This window comes from Calypte anna, chromosome 5, assembly GCF_003957555.1.
Source record: "Calypte anna isolate BGI_N300 chromosome 5, bCalAnn1_v1.p, whole genome shotgun sequence".
Lineage (NCBI taxonomy): Eukaryota > Metazoa > Chordata > Aves > Apodiformes > Trochilidae > Calypte > Calypte anna.
The window spans coordinates 830,628-845,898 of record NC_044250.1 but is presented as its reverse complement, the minus strand read 5'-3'; the positions used below and the strand labels follow the sequence as shown (position 1 = coordinate 845,898).

Genomic DNA, 15,271 nt, shown 5'->3' with positions numbered 1-15,271 from the left:
AGGAAGGAAACCCTTTGTGGGAGATGTCTTTGAGCTCCCTTTGGTGCATCAAACCACAGCAGGGCAGAAGCAGCTTTTTTGGCTGCTCCAGTCACTGTCCTGGGGCAGCTGAGCAAGCAGAGCCTGGGACTCCCCACCTTTGGCTTCCTCAGCTTTTGCTCTGCTCTCTTCCTCAGCAGGACCTGGGTGACAATAAGCAGGACCTGGGTGGCAGTGAGCAGGACCTGGGTGGCAGTGAGCAGGACCTGGGTGGCAGTGAGCAGGTCACAGTAACCTCCTTGGGAGCATCTGGGAATAAGGGTTGGGCCCTCTTGGGGAACTGCTCTGCAGATGAACAGGGAAGATCTCCAAACCGGTCCAGCACTCACCTACACACCCTTCCCTCCCTCCTTAATTGCAGCTCCTCCTGATTTATCTGAATTACCAGGAAATAAAAGCACCAGGGCTTTTTTGGTTAACCCCCCTGGCGTCATGCATTTCAGGTTTGCAGGTGGCACCGTCCCCAGCCCAGGAGAAGGGAAACCTCTGGTGCACAGAGGTGGCCTTGTTCCTGTGGGACCAGTGCTTGGGATCTCCAGGATCCCCTTTGACTCCTTGGGTGTGATTTGGTGCAAGGGAACTAAATATTTTAGGGGAGGGTGACACCCTACTTTCCCCCTGAACTTGCCACCTCAAACCTGGCCCCGTTCCTGTGGGTGCAAGGTCTCTTCTCCAGCACAGTGGGATGAGCAGGGAGGGTTTCTGAAGGTACCACCCTTCCCCTCCCTTCGAGTGGGAGGCTCAGATCCCTTCTGGGCAAGCAGGTGAGGATTTTTTCTGGAGCACCTGCTGAACCTTGGCCAAAGCAGGGAGGTTCAGGAGGTTGTGCTGGCAGTCTGGTCCTGCTGTTCCTGGCAGACACCCTGCTCCTGGAAAAGCTTTACTGCAGTGCAGGAAAACCATCCCTGTCACTCTGGGAAGTCCATGGACTTGCCTTGGCACTTCTGCTTGTGGGAGAACTCGTCAGTCTTGAGTATTTTTAGAGGGTGATTATTTTATTGCCAATCAGATCAGAGTCATAGGCTCAAGGCCGTGCACTGACATCTGCCCTGGAGTTAAGAGCAGGACTGCTGATTGCTCCTGGGTGAAGTCAACGTGAGGACAGACTTCAGCTCCACACAGGGAGAAAACCACTGAGTCCCCATAAAAGCACAGACCTGCCCTGACCAAGCACCTGGAGGGAGACCATGGCATGGGAGAGAGGAAGCAAGGAAAGAGCACGACAGAGCTCCAGAGCAGCATCCCAGGATCAGCATCCCAGGATCAGCCCGCTGGGAATACCACTCCCAGGCTCCCCACACACTCAGCCTGGGCACCCAGACTGCTTTCCTATGGATGGTTCTCAAGCCCACACAAGCCAACACATATATTCTGTTTCACTCCTTCCTTTGTCTGCCACAAGGACTGAAACTCTTGAGTCCTTCAGCACGTTGGAGTCTCTTCTGGATCTCTTCCAGCCTGAATTATCCCGTGGCCCCACAAAAAGCACTCTGCTTTCCAGCACATCCAAAGCCATTTCGACAAGGGTCAGATGCTAACAAACATCTGGCAGAGCTGGCCCTGAGGCCATCCCTCAGCAGGTTCTCCTCCCCTGGATGTACATCCCGGGTCCTGGAGCTGGCCTGGCTCCCTCCTGCACAGCTCTTCTTGTTTGCACCCAACAGAGGTGGACACCAGAGGTGACAATCTGTCTGCTCCTCAGTACCGAGCCTGTGGCCCAGGAAACATCTTTCCTCACCTCTATCTTGGTGTCCTTGCCCACCCTCCTGGATCCAGACAAAGGAAAACACCAGATCCTGGGCCAGCCTGGCTTCCTAAAGCTTCACCGTCAGGGACCAGCAGCAGGTACCACCCAGGACCCACTGAACCCCAGTTTAAACCTCCAGTTTAACCCAGTTTAAACCTTGGCTTTAACCAGGGCGAAGCAACAACCTTTGCCACTCACAGCCACATTCCCACAGCAGATCCCAAGTTCCTCCTCAAGGTCCTGTTTTAAAGGGCTCCCTGATTCAGTAGTTCTGTGCCTCAAGGACTCATTTTGCCCCCTGCTCAAAACTCCATCACTCAACCCAATGGAGCCAGGAAGGTGGTGGCACAGCCCTGGGGGAAACTGGGGGGCAGCTGGGGGGCTGAGCCTCCTGCTCTCATTTCTTTAACTCGGAAAAAAATCCTTTTTAGGGGCAGATCCCACCAAAGCAGCTCCTGGACGAGCAACCCCTGAAAGGTCAGATCCCTGTTAAGCGTTTCCCAGCTCAGCGTTACTCCCCGTTGCCCTAATTACAGCAGGGCAATCATCACCCTGTTTTACTACTGTGTTGTCTCCCAATTATTTCCAGTCTTTAAAAATAACGTCAGTCAAATCACCTCTTTCCTGAGCCTTGTCCTCGCTGGAGTTTGTACTGCATTTTCCAGGCAAATAAGTGAAAGGGGAGAGAGAGGGGAGGGAGAGGGGAGGGAGAGGGGAGCTGCGCTCCGGCTCGGAAGGGCGGACGGAAGCTGCCGGGGGAGCGGAGCTGTCAGGTGAGGAGGGAATGGGGCAGCTCCCTGCCAGCCTTCCCTCCGGATTGACATAATCTGAGGAATTCTGCCAAGGTCAGAGGCAGGGATTGCTCAGCCCCCAGCCCCCAGGAGCAGGAGTTCACCCAAGTGCTTGGTGGCGAAGCAGAAAGATTCCCTCCGCACACATCCCGGTGGGAGGGAAGCCCGAGGGCTGCAGACAAACAGCTGGACAAAAACTCCAGGATTCATCAACAACTACATAAAAAAAAAAGCCCCGTTCTGTGCCAGACGGACATTTTACTGCCAGGAAAGTGCCACCTACTGGACCTGGCCCCGAAGGGGAGAAAACACAAGAATGGGAAACAAACCCAGAAAACTTAACGCTGGAAAATTTACTTTTTTTTTTTTTTAAGCCTTTAAAAAAAAAAAACCAACAGGCAGACCATAAAACCGTGCCGACAGTTATCCCAGCCACAGCCCCCCTTCCCTCTGCTAATCCAAGCCTTGAGGAGCAGGTAAATGCCTGGGGATGGGCAGGGGGCAATGTGAAGCTTTAGGGGCTCCAGGGGGGACTCACCGGTGCCCAGAAGCCGCTTTGGTCTCTCCCGCAGTCCCCTCGGCTCCCGAGTGTCCTCTCCCCGTCAGCCGTGCCCTCCTAGGGAAATCCTGCTGCCATTCTCCGGCAGCCGAGCTCCCTCTGCCTCCCTGCGAGCCCCGAGGATGGAGGGGGGAGCGAGGCAAAGCCCACCCGGCAGCCCAGCCTGGGGGTCCCCGTCCCGCTGCCTTCCTTCCCTCTGCCCTTTCCTCCCGGTGCCGCTCGCCCCGGTTGTCTGAGAGCAGGTGACAGAGGTTTCTTGGCAGAGGAGAGAGGAGGGGAGGGATGTAAGAGGCAGGGAGAGGTGGAGCTGGGACCCGGAGCAACAGGTTACTCTATAACCAGGAGCCGGTGGCCCCGGCTGCGTCCCCGCAAGGCGCCGGGGGCTCCTGGGGCCTTCTCCTGGGCCAAGGGGACCAAAACCCCCGCCGAGGTGCTGCCCCAGGTGGGACGTGTTCAGCTTCAGGTTTCTTTCTCCCCGGAACATGTTGTACCCAAAGGGGAGGCTGAAGGTGGGGAGGGAGTGTTTGGAGCTGGTGAGGGAGGGGAGGCAGCCCCAGAGCTGAACAAGGGCCCCTTTGTGCAGCTCGGGGCTCTCTCTGCTTTCCTCCAGCTCTGCTCGTTCTGCCCCAATGGCTGCAGTGGGAAAGGGGCCGTGGAGTGGAAGGAGAAGGCAGAATGTTGGAGGAGTCCTAGAGGTGAGGAGCAGGGCACCCCAGTTTGTGGCACTCTGCTCCTCAGCCTTCCACGGCCATAAAACCCCCGGTCTGTTCCCAGCCCCCCCGTGGGGTGGTGGGCTCTGGACATGCCCCACGTCTGGGCCCTGCACTGCATCCCCTGGGCAGAGGAAAAACAGCTCCAGCAGAGCTGTGCCAGGGTTGTGGTGGGGAAAGGGGGGTGATGGCTGAACCCAGCTTTGGGAGGAGCCCAGGTGAGGGTTGCAGTGGGCATAGGAGGGAGGTAAAGGGCTCTCTGGCCCCAGGCATCAGGCAGGGGGTTTGGTGTGGTGCAGCCTGAGCAGAGCTTGCTCCTTGGCAGAGGTTGCTCCTTGCTGGCTCTGCTTGGGCAGCCACAGTGGTTGGCAGTGGATCCTGAAGTTCCCTTTTCACCAGTCCCAGGTGGGGCCCAGAGAAAGGAAAAGCAGCTGCTGGCTGGGGCAGCAGAGGCAGGAGCTGAGCTTCAGCCCTCACCTTGTGGCCAGTGTTGTCCCCATGTTCCTGGGGAAGGATTTCTTTAGAAGCCCCAGTCCCATCACATCATCTCTTGTTACTCTTCTCCTGCTCTTCAAAAGCCAGGAGGAAATTGTGGAAGGTGGCAAAGCCACTCCTGAGTTTCTGTTGCCAGACTGTGGAGATGATGTTTGAGTTGTGGTTGGGGTCTGCCCTGCAGACTGTGTGTCTGGGGACCTAGAAGGACCCTGGACTCTGGGGAATGGTCTCTTGTGGGGGCAGGTTCTTGCTTTTGAAGAACACCAGTTTCATTTGTCTCAGTGGAAAATCCCAGCTAAGTGCATGGGTATTAGAGAGGTGTCTGTGGCAGGGTGGGACCCACCTGCTTAGCTGCTCCTCTCAAAAAAGGGAGGATTTTGGGATTCTTTTATAAAAGTGCATCAGAGGCCTCCCCCCAGCTGTGTGGGACCCTGGCACCCACCTGCCAGAGAGACCCCCTTGTCACTGGCCTGAGGGAAGAAACGGCTGCAGTTTGGACACTGGAGAAAGAACCAGGAAAACACTTCCAGCTGGGGACACGGGGCTGGAGGAAACCTCCTTGCCAGGGTCCCTGCCCCCCTGGGTCTTTTGGGTGCTGCTGTGCTGTGTGGGGGCTACGCTCAGCTTGGAACCACCCGGGTGAGTTGTGGGGGGAGGAATGCAGCTGGGGGAGCTGGACAGGAAGGTTCCCTGCCCAACAGGGACCTTTGTGACAGCAGAATAACCTCTTCCACCCGGGGACAAGGGGATCTGATACTCGGTGTGAGGCACCCACCAGCACCCCCTCACCCTCCTCCCTGTGATGTTGGGGTGCAGGAGGCAGAGGGGCAGCACAGCCAGCTGGGAGAAGCAGCATTTGGAGGGTGGCAGCCCCACCACCAGGCAGGGGGTGGCTCAACAGAAGGGAAATGTGAGCTGTGCCAGCACCCTGCCAGCCTGGGCACCTGAAAGGTTTTGTGCAGGAGATCCCTGCCCCCTGAAATGTGTCCTCAGCCACTGGGCTGGCTCTGCTGGGCTCCATGCTGGGGGTTTGGAAGGAGTCTGTAGGAGAAGCCATTTAAATGCTTAAGGCACCGACTGCTCATTATCTGGCAGCTGAAGAGAGGCCCAGAGGGTGCTGCACCCCGGAGGAAATCTCCAGCTGCTGAGCAGAGGAGGGAGCTGGAGCTTTTCCTCCCACAAGGGAGCTGATCCCACCTTCCTGCAGCAGCTGCTGGTGGGGCAGATGAGGAACCTTTGCCCCCCCAGATGTGGAACCAAACAAGTTCATGCCCTCAGCTCAAAGCCCTTCAGTGCTGTGACAAAACCAGTGATCACTGGGGCACTGGGCTTTGCTCTGCACCCTGTTCCTGAGGAACACAAAAAGCCAGGGACCAGTAAAGCCCTGGCTCAGGTATCTCCCAGCTGGGAATCCCAGGAGGTTACCTTGCCTCTTGGGATCAGCCTTTTAAATCAGGTTGTCAGCAGACACCCCTGTGATGGCTTGAGAACAAAGACTTCTTCCTCCCAGAGTAAACAACACCCAAACCCAGGTCCTCAAAATATCTGTTCCTCTAAATTTTTAAGTCAGTTTTCATCCAACTTGCTCGTCCTGTTTCAGAAGGGCTGGGCCTCATAATTAAAAGCTCCAGCAATCTTATGTCTGGCAAATGTCATCAATGGCTTTGCTGTGCTGTGCCCTGCCTTCTCCCAGCACTGGGAAGAGTCTGGGAAGGAGCTGCTGATTGGAGAAGCTGCCAGAGATCAGGTCTGGCTTCACCTGGGGTCTGGTACCAGCTGGGCATGGAGAGAAGCTGCCAGAAATCAGGGGCAGCAGCATAAATAACAATTCCCATTCAAAGCCTGGAAATCCTCAAGATGAAGGAGCTGTCTGAAGCTCACAGACTTCTTCATCCTTCTGCTTTCACTGCAGAGCAGGGTGCTGGCAGCAGAAAACAATATGGATAATTTTATCTTAAACTGGGAAACTGGAACAGAGCTGCCCTGCCCTTCTGAGGGTGCCAGTCCTGCTTGGTGCCAGCCCCCCAGGACCCCAGCACCAGTCTGCAAGCCACCAGGCTCTGAAATGAGCTCAAAAATGTATGTTTCTTATCCTGTGTGTATTTTTACCCCATTGCTGACTACCAGCAAGAGCTGGGACTCTCTGCTGAGTCTTGTTTTTCCTCTGGGTGATGGTTAGGGAGCAAAGAATTCATCATGTTTTATAGCATATATATGTATATATGTAAAACATTGTTTTCTAAAGCTTGAGGAGGAGGCTGCTCTGCTCTGTGTGGCCCAGAACCATGGCCACACCTCATCAACCCCTTCCTCAGAACCATTTTTGAGGGCTGTTTTCTCAGTGATCAGGTCAGGGGTCCAGTTTTACAGTGCAGCCTCATGACTGGTTGTAGGGCTGCAGCTAAGGGGGTGGTGACCCCAACACTTAGGGGTAGGAACACCTTCTGCTCACTGATCTACACCCTGGGTCTCTGCTGCCTGCAGTTCTGGTAATATTTTGTGTTTGTTTTGTTTGCAGTGAGCACCCTGAGAAGGAAGGTGAAGCACAGAGGCTGCCACTTGAAGGGAATGTGTGTGACACCATCTGCCATGCCCACATTCAGGTAAAAATATTCCACTTTGCAGTGTTTGCTGTAAAACCAAAGGGGTGTTCTGTTGTCAGCCCTTTGTTTAAGACAGGTGTGAATGCCAGGAAATCACTGAGCTTTTATCTGTGTGCACACAGAGAGGGGGTTGCTTGGTATGTGCAGCACGGAGCTCAGGGTGTTTGTCACTGCTCACAACAAGTATGTGATGAGTAAATTCCACAGTGCCAGCCAGGACAAATGGGTGGGGGCTGGATTCAGGCAGATTAAGCACAGAAACTTTGGGTCATTCAGTTTCCTGGCTGCTCCCTAGCACCCAGTTCTGCTGCTTTCACCTTTGCTGATCAACAAGGGCTGGTTGGGCACTGACCAAACAGGATCCAGCCCAGGGGGGTTGGGGCCAAGGTGTGGGCTTTGAGTTTGGCTGCTGGGCAGGAGCTGGTGTTACCTGGCCTGTGGTGGGACTGAGGGGTGAACAAGGACCTTCCATGGCACCTTCTCTCTCTTTTGTTCCTTTTGCCACCACTGGAGCAAAGAGCAGTGTGGCTGAGGCCATTCAGGGTCTGTATTTTCAGCCCCTGGCAAGTGCAAATCAGCCCTTGGGTGTTCTTTCCCAGTTTAGGAGAGCAGCAGGATCAGAAGAGGCTTTAGCACACATCCAGGCTCACCCAACGCTGCCTTTGTGTAGCTGAGCTGTAGCCAGGGATCTGAACAAGATGCTCTGCACTTCAAACACTTCTTAGATCTAAACCATTATTTATTTGAATAAATAAATACAAAAATAGGAAATTCTGAATATAAAACCTGCCTGTGCAAAACCCCCACACCCTCCCCAAGCTTTACATTAATACCTATTTTTGATACAGTAAAAAAAAAAAATATCTGGATTTGCCCACAGTTCATGTGAAAGACAAAGCTTGCATGGAGTCATTTATGCAACATCAGAGACATTTAACACCAAATAGAAATAGACCTGACAACGTTCTGTGGGGAGTTTTAAGTAGGACAGGAGGGTGAGTGAATGTTTCTGCTTATCTTGAGGCCACCCTGTTCAAACAAAGCTGCCCTCACACCACTGCCCCTGGCCTCTGCCTCACTCAGAACCAGCTGCCCACACCCTGCAGCTCAGCACAAAACTTAATTCTGCTCTCTCCCACTGGGATAAATCAGGTACTGCCCTACTAAAGTCAGGGAAATTACCACTGGGGGCTGAAAAGATAAATGAGAGCAGAAGAGAAGCAGTGCCCTCAAAGAGAGGAGGCAGAAATGAGTCCGTGTGATGCTGCCCTGATTTGTTTCTGTGTCACTTGGGGTGGATGTTGCTGCTCTGCTGTGGGAACTCAGAGCTGGGTGGGCATCAGGACTGAGTACTGATCCCTGACCAACAGCAGAGTGTTCAGGTGGCTGTGCTGAACCACCTCTTGCCCACGAAGGAGCTGAGGGATGAGACTGGGACACAGCTGCCAGACAGGAACTTTCACCTGCCAGTCAGGGAGGAGACCTCTGCCCCTCACAAACCTTGTGTTTTCAGCAGGGGAAACTGCACAGCTATAAACCCACTCTTGCAGAGAAGCAGTGTGGTGAAGACGTGCTGAGAGCAGGGTTCAGCTGACAAAAGCAGCAATGGCAATGACCTTGAGCACTGCCTGCAGCCCGTAGGTGAGGAGCAGGACAGCGTTGAGGATGACATCAGCTCTCAGCACATAGCTCTGCCACACCAGGAAGTAGAGGGACAGACCCACACTGCCAGCTGTGAGGGCAAGACTGAGCCCCAGGGGAGCCTCTTCTTCTGTCAGGTTGCCCCTTGAACCTTGGAGAGAACAGAAAGTCTGGGTGAGTCTTTGATTGCTTCTGATGATAGCTGGAGCTGTAAGTCAGGAGTGCTCCAGCTCCAGGAGGAGGTTTACAGCTCTTACTGAAATGCTGGTCTGACTCAAGGCTCTCTCAGTAAATCACAGACTGTGAGAGGAAACCCAGAAGTCACTGGACAATCTGTTTCTTGCTGACTGGAGCTTCATCTAAAGAGCAATCAGTGGGTACTCAGTCATCCTGCCTGCCTTTTCTTATCAGCTCTGAGACTGCAGCCATGTGGGTCACTCAGCTCTCAGCCTTCCCCTCAGCCCTGCCCTGACTGCTGGGCACACCCGAGAGCAGCCACTGGGAGCTTTCAAACCTCAACACAGGATCTGCTACAATCTCTGCTCATCTAGTCCTACTTCAAATCCCTATCCTTGTGGAGAAGCTGCACTTATCTCTTCCTTGCATCTTATTTCCAGTCTTGTCTGGGTAGATTTTGCTGTTTAACTGCATTAGACTTGAAACTTGCTTCTTGATTCATCTGCCAAGCTCCAGGCAAACAGAGGCAGAGAGCTGTAGGGCAGGAAGCTCAGTTCACCCCAGCACAGCCCCACCTTGCATCCAGTTTAGGAATATTGAGTACAGATTCCAACAGTAACTTGTTTTATAAAAAAAAAATAACTTGATGACATTTCAGCAAGCTCCAGACAGGGGTCAGGAGACCCTTTATGCTGTTCTTAGCCCAACAAAGATGTTGGAACTTTAACTATTCCATGTAATTCCATCAGAAAGGCCCAGTGACAAGGTGACCTACCCAAGTGTAAGCGGAGCACTTCCAGAGCAGCCATAATGAAAAGCAGGAGAAGATCAGGAACCAAGAAATCATCTGGATAACTGAAAACCTGGCCTGTGGAGTAACACTGTGTAAATAAACCAGGAAAAAGCAGCAGACATACCAGAAACCCCACAGCCATGGCACAAGCACACAGCTGCTTCTGTGTTCCAGTCCCTGCAACTTACTTTTATAAACAATCATTGCCAGTGTGGCCAAGAAGTAAAAGATGTAATAAATCCCATTTATGTAAAACAGCATCTGTAAAGGAACAGATGACAGCTGGAAACTCTTGTTAAGGATTTCTCAGAGCAGTGGGATCAAATTCATAAAATCCCTACTTCCCAGTAACCCTAAAAATCCCCTGCTCTCCCTTTTTATACCAAATGCTTCTGCTGCCACAGGCCTGCTGGGGAGGGCTCAGCAAATCACCCGAGACTGCAGGTACCAAGAGCTGGGATAACAACCTGCCTGTTGCAGGGGGTGCTGGTTATCCTCAGGAGATGGGGGGTGCACAGCTCCATCTCCCCAGACAATGTTGCTCATCCTCAGGAAGGTGACAGGGGTGGCAGCCTCTGACCTGTCCCTTTCCTCTCAGTTTCTGGGAGCTGGAGGCTCTGTGCAGCAGACAGACCCTGCTGCTGCCCACAGGATGGGAGCCTGGGAGCTGCACCCTGTGCTACCTGTCTGGGCTCCACTTTGGGATGTAAATTCCCAAGAAACAGACTTCCTTAATTCACTGCTCCCCCAACTAATGGTTGTATGCTGAGAGAGAACATTCAGTGATTATCAGTTATTTGTCTGGGTGTGTGAAACTCTGCCAGCTCCCTCTCTCTGCCAGCAAGAGGAGAGGGAAAGAAATGCCCCATTTCTAGGGGGTACCTGGCAGGGAGGGCCCACACCCCCCAGGGCTGGGTTCAGTTCAGCACAGCAGCTACAGACATCCTGAAGGAAACATTCTCTCTTCAGGCACAGCAGCACATTATTAATGGGATACAGAAGACATGAGCAGGATGTCTTGGGGCTCACCACACATGGAGAAGCTGGAATGTGGCTCCAAGAATCCAGAAAGTTTGGGCATTTCTGTGGTTTTGATAACCAAACACTGCCTTTCTTAGCCTCAAATAATACAGCAGCAAGTCAGGAAGTTATCAGGGCAGATTTCTGCATTTCTGCATCTCTCTTTCTCTGTTTCTCATCCTGCCTCCTCTCCTCCAGCCCTTCTCAAAGCCTCCAAGCAGGGACTTCATCCCAGGCATCTCTTTTTTCCAGGAACTGCCCATCCAGTTTCTGCAGGGAGCACCCACCCAGAGGCAGTGGATGAGTTCCAGTTCCCAGAGCTGCTCATTTTATTAAAACAGAACCAGGTTTTTGTGTTTTTCCAGTTGAAGGAAGGTGGAGCAAAAAAATTACTAGACAGGTTCTGAGCATGGAAATCTCAGCAGCTGAGGGTGTCTGCTCTGAGCAGGGTGCTTAGATCTTGGTAAGGAAAATTTACATGAGAGGAGAGGAGAGGAGAGGAGATTCTCCTGCAAACTGCTTTTCCTCCCCCTCGCTGGCTGTGTCAGCTGTCTGTGAGGTGTGCTCATGGGGTTTGAGTCCATCTCCTCACAAATCCAAGTTTTAGCCTTGATCCCAAGGAAATGAAGAGTCATGGGATTACCCAAATGACAGAAATGTGAGTTAAAAGGGCTTGGGCTGACCAGGGCCAACTGGCAGCTAGGCCCCAACTCATCCTGCAAAAACATCTGTCCTGCAAGAAATGCTTCACCAGTTCTGCTTCCTGGGGATGCTGCTGATGGTGGAAAACTCAAATACCAGAGAACTTGTGGGGATTTGTTAGGCAGGAAGAGGGGAATGGATTTCAGCCAGTCTGCCTGGAGATTCCCACACCTGAGGGATGGAAGGTACCAAAAGGATACAACTGTTGGAGTTCCTCCTTTCCGTGGAGAAGGGAAAAATAAAGAGAAGAAAATGAGTAAATATTTACCCAAGGTGCTGCAGAAACCCTCAGCTGGAATCTTCTCAGTTCACTGGCAGACTTAACATTGTTTTCTCAGCTCATGCAGCTCAGGTTCTAAGAATAACTTTGAAATAACTGAATTGAAAAAAAATGACTTGGTAACTTTGCAAGTGAATGAATTGTAATCTGGGGGAAATCCCTGTGCTGGGGAGCTCATTCCTCACTTTCACTGAGGATCCCATCTCTTCAAAGCCTCCAGGAGCACAGAGGCATCACCTGGAACTTGTCTGTCCTGTCCCCTCTCAGCAGATGACACTTCATCCCCTCTAACTGTGCAGGGAACATGTGAGGCACCAGAGAGCAGGATTTGGTTTTGGAGTGTGAGAAAGCTTTCCTGGGGAGCACAGGGCTGCCCCTGCCTCTGCACAGCACCTTCCCAACCAGTTCCCTTCAAAAGCAAACTCAAGGCATGTTAAACCTGAAAGCCTCCTGATCATCTGCAGAAACCACCCCTCTGCTTTCCTGCAGGCTAACCAATACCTTTCCCTTCTTAAAATACAAATCAAATCCCCTCACAGCACCACAGCACCTCCTAAAGTACCTCTGAAGCAGCTCACTCGTGTTCTGAGCTGCTTTCAGACACAGGAGGAATGGAAAAGCTGCAGAGAGCAGAGCTGAGAGGCTGCTGCACCCCTCAGAGAGGCTGCTCTGGTGTCCCGTGGGGGGACAAGCTCCCCTCTGCTCTTTGGGGGGTTCATGTCCCCATCACTCAGTATTTTTATGCAATATTTTGGGGCCCAAATGGGTCCCCTCTGACTTCAGGCCCCCAGTTAAGGTATCCAGTTTGGGAAGGCAGCTTTAGCAGGTGATTCATGCTGTCAGTGCTGGGAAATGCCTCCTGCACCTCTCTGTAAAGGGCATTTTAGGCTCCTGTGAGTGAAAGGTTTCACCAGACACCACGTTCTGCAGGGATCCATGACTAAAGGTGTTTATACACAGTGTGAAACCTCATGCCTTGCCTCAGGATGTTCTCCCTTTCTTGTCCAGCAAGGAGATGTCTCCGTTTTCAAGTTAATTTAGACTGAAATAGGATGTTAATTGGAAATGCCACAGCTTCACACACACACTTGCTGTTATCCCACAGGAAATGTAGGATAAGGAACTGTTTCTCCAGGACCTGACACTGAGCCACACTGCCAGTGCTTTCATTAGAGTGCTTCAGCTTCCCATCCCTCCTGAACTCCCCAATCCCTTAACTTTGCTTTTTAATCTATTTCTTTAATTCCTTCTCCCACAGGAGGGCACTGCCCACACTCCCAGCTGTTCTGGGGCCCGGTGGGATGGTTGGGATTCTTTATCCCGTGCTGCCTCCCAGGGGCTCTGGCTGGAAAGCCCCAACACGGCTGGGAAGGGGCCCTGCTGGGAGTGGTAATGACATCTCAGGTGTGTTCTGGAGAATTCCAGGGGCAGCAGCAGGAGGCTCATCCCAACAGCCAGACCCTGGCTCACTGCTGGGATTCAGGAGGTCTTAGAATCATGGAATTGGCTGGGTTGGAAGGGACCTCAGAGCTCATCAGCTCCAACCCTTGATCCACTCCCCCCGTGGTTCCCAGCCCATGGCACTCAGTGCCACATCCAGGCTCTTTGGAAAGATCTCCAGACACGGAGAATCCACTCCTTCCCTGGGCAGCCCATTCCAATGCCTGATCACCCTCTCTGCAGAGAATCCTTTCCTAATATCCAACCTAAACCTCCCCTGGCAGAGCTTCAGCTCTGCCAGGGGAGGTTTAGGTTGGATATTAGGAAAAAATTCTTTAGTCTGTGCCCTCTTATCCCACTGATACCTCCCCGACCCCCCCCTGGCTCCAACCTCCTTTCAGGGAGTTGCAGAGAGTGATGAGGTCTCCCCTGAGCCTCCTCTTCTCCAGCCTCAACACCCCCAGCTCTCTCAACCTGTTCCAGGTTCTCCCCACCCTCAAATTCAAGAATTTCTTCCCCATCTCCAGCTTCAGTCTCCCCTCTCCAAGTTTTAACACATTTCTGCCTGTCCTCTCACAGAATCCTAGAACTATTTGGGTGGGAAAGGAGCTCTGGGATCATCAAGTCCAACCCTTGATCCACTCCCCCCGTGGTTCCCAGCCCATGGCACTCAGTGCCACATCCAGGCTCTTTGGAAAGATCTCCAGACACGGAGAATCCACTCCTTCCCTGGGCAGCCCATTCCAATGCCTGATCACCCTCTCCAGAAAGAAATTCTTTCTCATCTCCAACCTAAACCTCCCCTGGCACAACTTGAGACCCTTTGTGCCCTCTTGTCTTGCTGAGAGTTGCCTGGGAAAAGAGCCCAACCCCCCCCTGGCTCCAACCTCCTTTCAGGGAGTTGCAGAGAGTGATGAGGTCTCCCCTGAGCCTCCTCTTCTTTAGTCTTGTTGCTGCTGGGGCATTTTCTGATTTCCCAGTGAGCTTCTGGCACAGGGGAAAAGGGCAGCAACAGTTTCAAGGCGTTTCCATAAAGCACCCAAAGGAACTTTGGCCAAACTCCGAGTGTTAAAGCTGAAGTTTTCCAAACCAGTTTTATCTACCCAGGGCCGAGGTTTGGTTTGGTTCTGTGTTTTGTTTTAGTTTTTTTGGGGGGGTGAAGCCTTGTAGCTCCCAGGAGGCAGAGGCAATGAGTCTCTGACCACACTAACGAGGAACTTTTTAGTTTTTTCCCTCTGAAGCCCAGAGGAGGTGAAGCAGTGGTTTAAAAGGGACGAGCCCATTCTACTCTACATCAAGGGGCTCCTCAGCCCCGCACATGCGCCAAGCCCCCGCTCACGCTGTCCTGGGGCCCGCAGTACCAGGGTTTTACCTCAGCGTGTCGCGACTGTCGCGATATAGCGGCGGGGCTGGGGAGGCCTAGCTTGACCTCGACCCCCTCTGCGCTCTCCCCGCGTCCCCCCCCCGCCGCTCAGGGGGCGAGAGAGGCCCCGTAACCCGGTGTGGAACGGCTCCCCCCCCCCCCGGGCCGCGGGCAGGGCCGGGGCCGTGGGGATCGCTGGCTCCGCTCACCTCGGCTCGCAGCCGCCATCTTGTCTGCCCGCCCCCTCCCCGCCAGTCCTCCTGCGTCCCGGCGGCCTTTGCGCCGCGACCGTTCTGCCTTCGGGTGCGATCGGAGCGCTCGGCCCGGTTCGGTCGCTTTCGGGCGGATTCGGGCGTTCGCCCGTTCGGGCGTCTCCGTTCGGGACGACGAAAGGGAATTCGGGTGCGCTCGGAGAGGACTCGGCTCGGCTCGGCTTTCCTCGTAAAAAACTCGAGCGGACTCGGGATTCTTCGACCCTCCGGGCCGGACCGCTCGGGGACTCGGCCTTGTTCGGGCGGGCTCGGGTTGCCTCCCCCATCCCCCGATCTCAGGTATCGCTTCGGGCCGCGCTTCTTCGGGACTCGGCCGGGTTCGGCTGCGTCCTGCCCCGGGATTGGCCAGCAGGCGGGAAACGCGGGCCCCGCTCCTCGGGAGCCATCGCTCGGCTTCAGGAGAGGCCTGAAAGGACTCGGGACACTTCGGGCATCATCGGAAGCGATTCGGAAGCGCTCGGGCAAGCTCGGCACCGCTCGATCGCCCGCCGAACAGCGCTCGAGTGAACTCGGAGGACCCGTGTGTCCCCCTCCTCTCCCGCCGCCCCCTCTCCACCGGGACCCCCTCCCCAGCGGCGTTCGGGGCGGGGGGAGCGGCGGGCGCTGCGGCCCCCTCGGGCGGGCTCGGCTCCCCCCGCC

General features: G+C 54.0%; 2 protein-coding genes across 4 annotated transcripts in view; both read right to left on the bottom strand.

Annotated features, from left to right (window-relative positions):
- EPS8L2 (EPS8 like 2) overlaps nt 1–3,383 on the bottom strand; it is a 45,090-nt gene extending 41,707 nt beyond the window's left edge. For 2 of the 3 annotated variants that reach the window (XM_030451049.1, XM_030451048.1), the window contains exon 1: nt 3,116–3,383. The gene's annotated coding sequence lies outside the window, so the exon portion shown is untranslated. Of the gene's footprint in view, nt 1–2,403; nt 2,462–3,115 lie in introns of those variants that run through there. The other variant, XM_030451050.1, reaches the window with a different exon arrangement.
- A 4,282-nt stretch (nt 3,384–7,665) lies between these two features.
- TMEM80 (transmembrane protein 80) lies at nt 7,666–15,244 on the bottom strand (the record flags this gene model as incomplete). Its single annotated transcript, XM_030451518.1, has 4 exons — nt 7,666–8,736; nt 9,538–9,630; nt 9,744–9,816; nt 14,570–15,244. Coding segments are annotated over 4 exons (1,047 nt in total), but the record flags the coding sequence as incomplete, so codon positions are not given.
- Nucleotides 15,245–15,271: the final 27 nt, after the last annotated feature.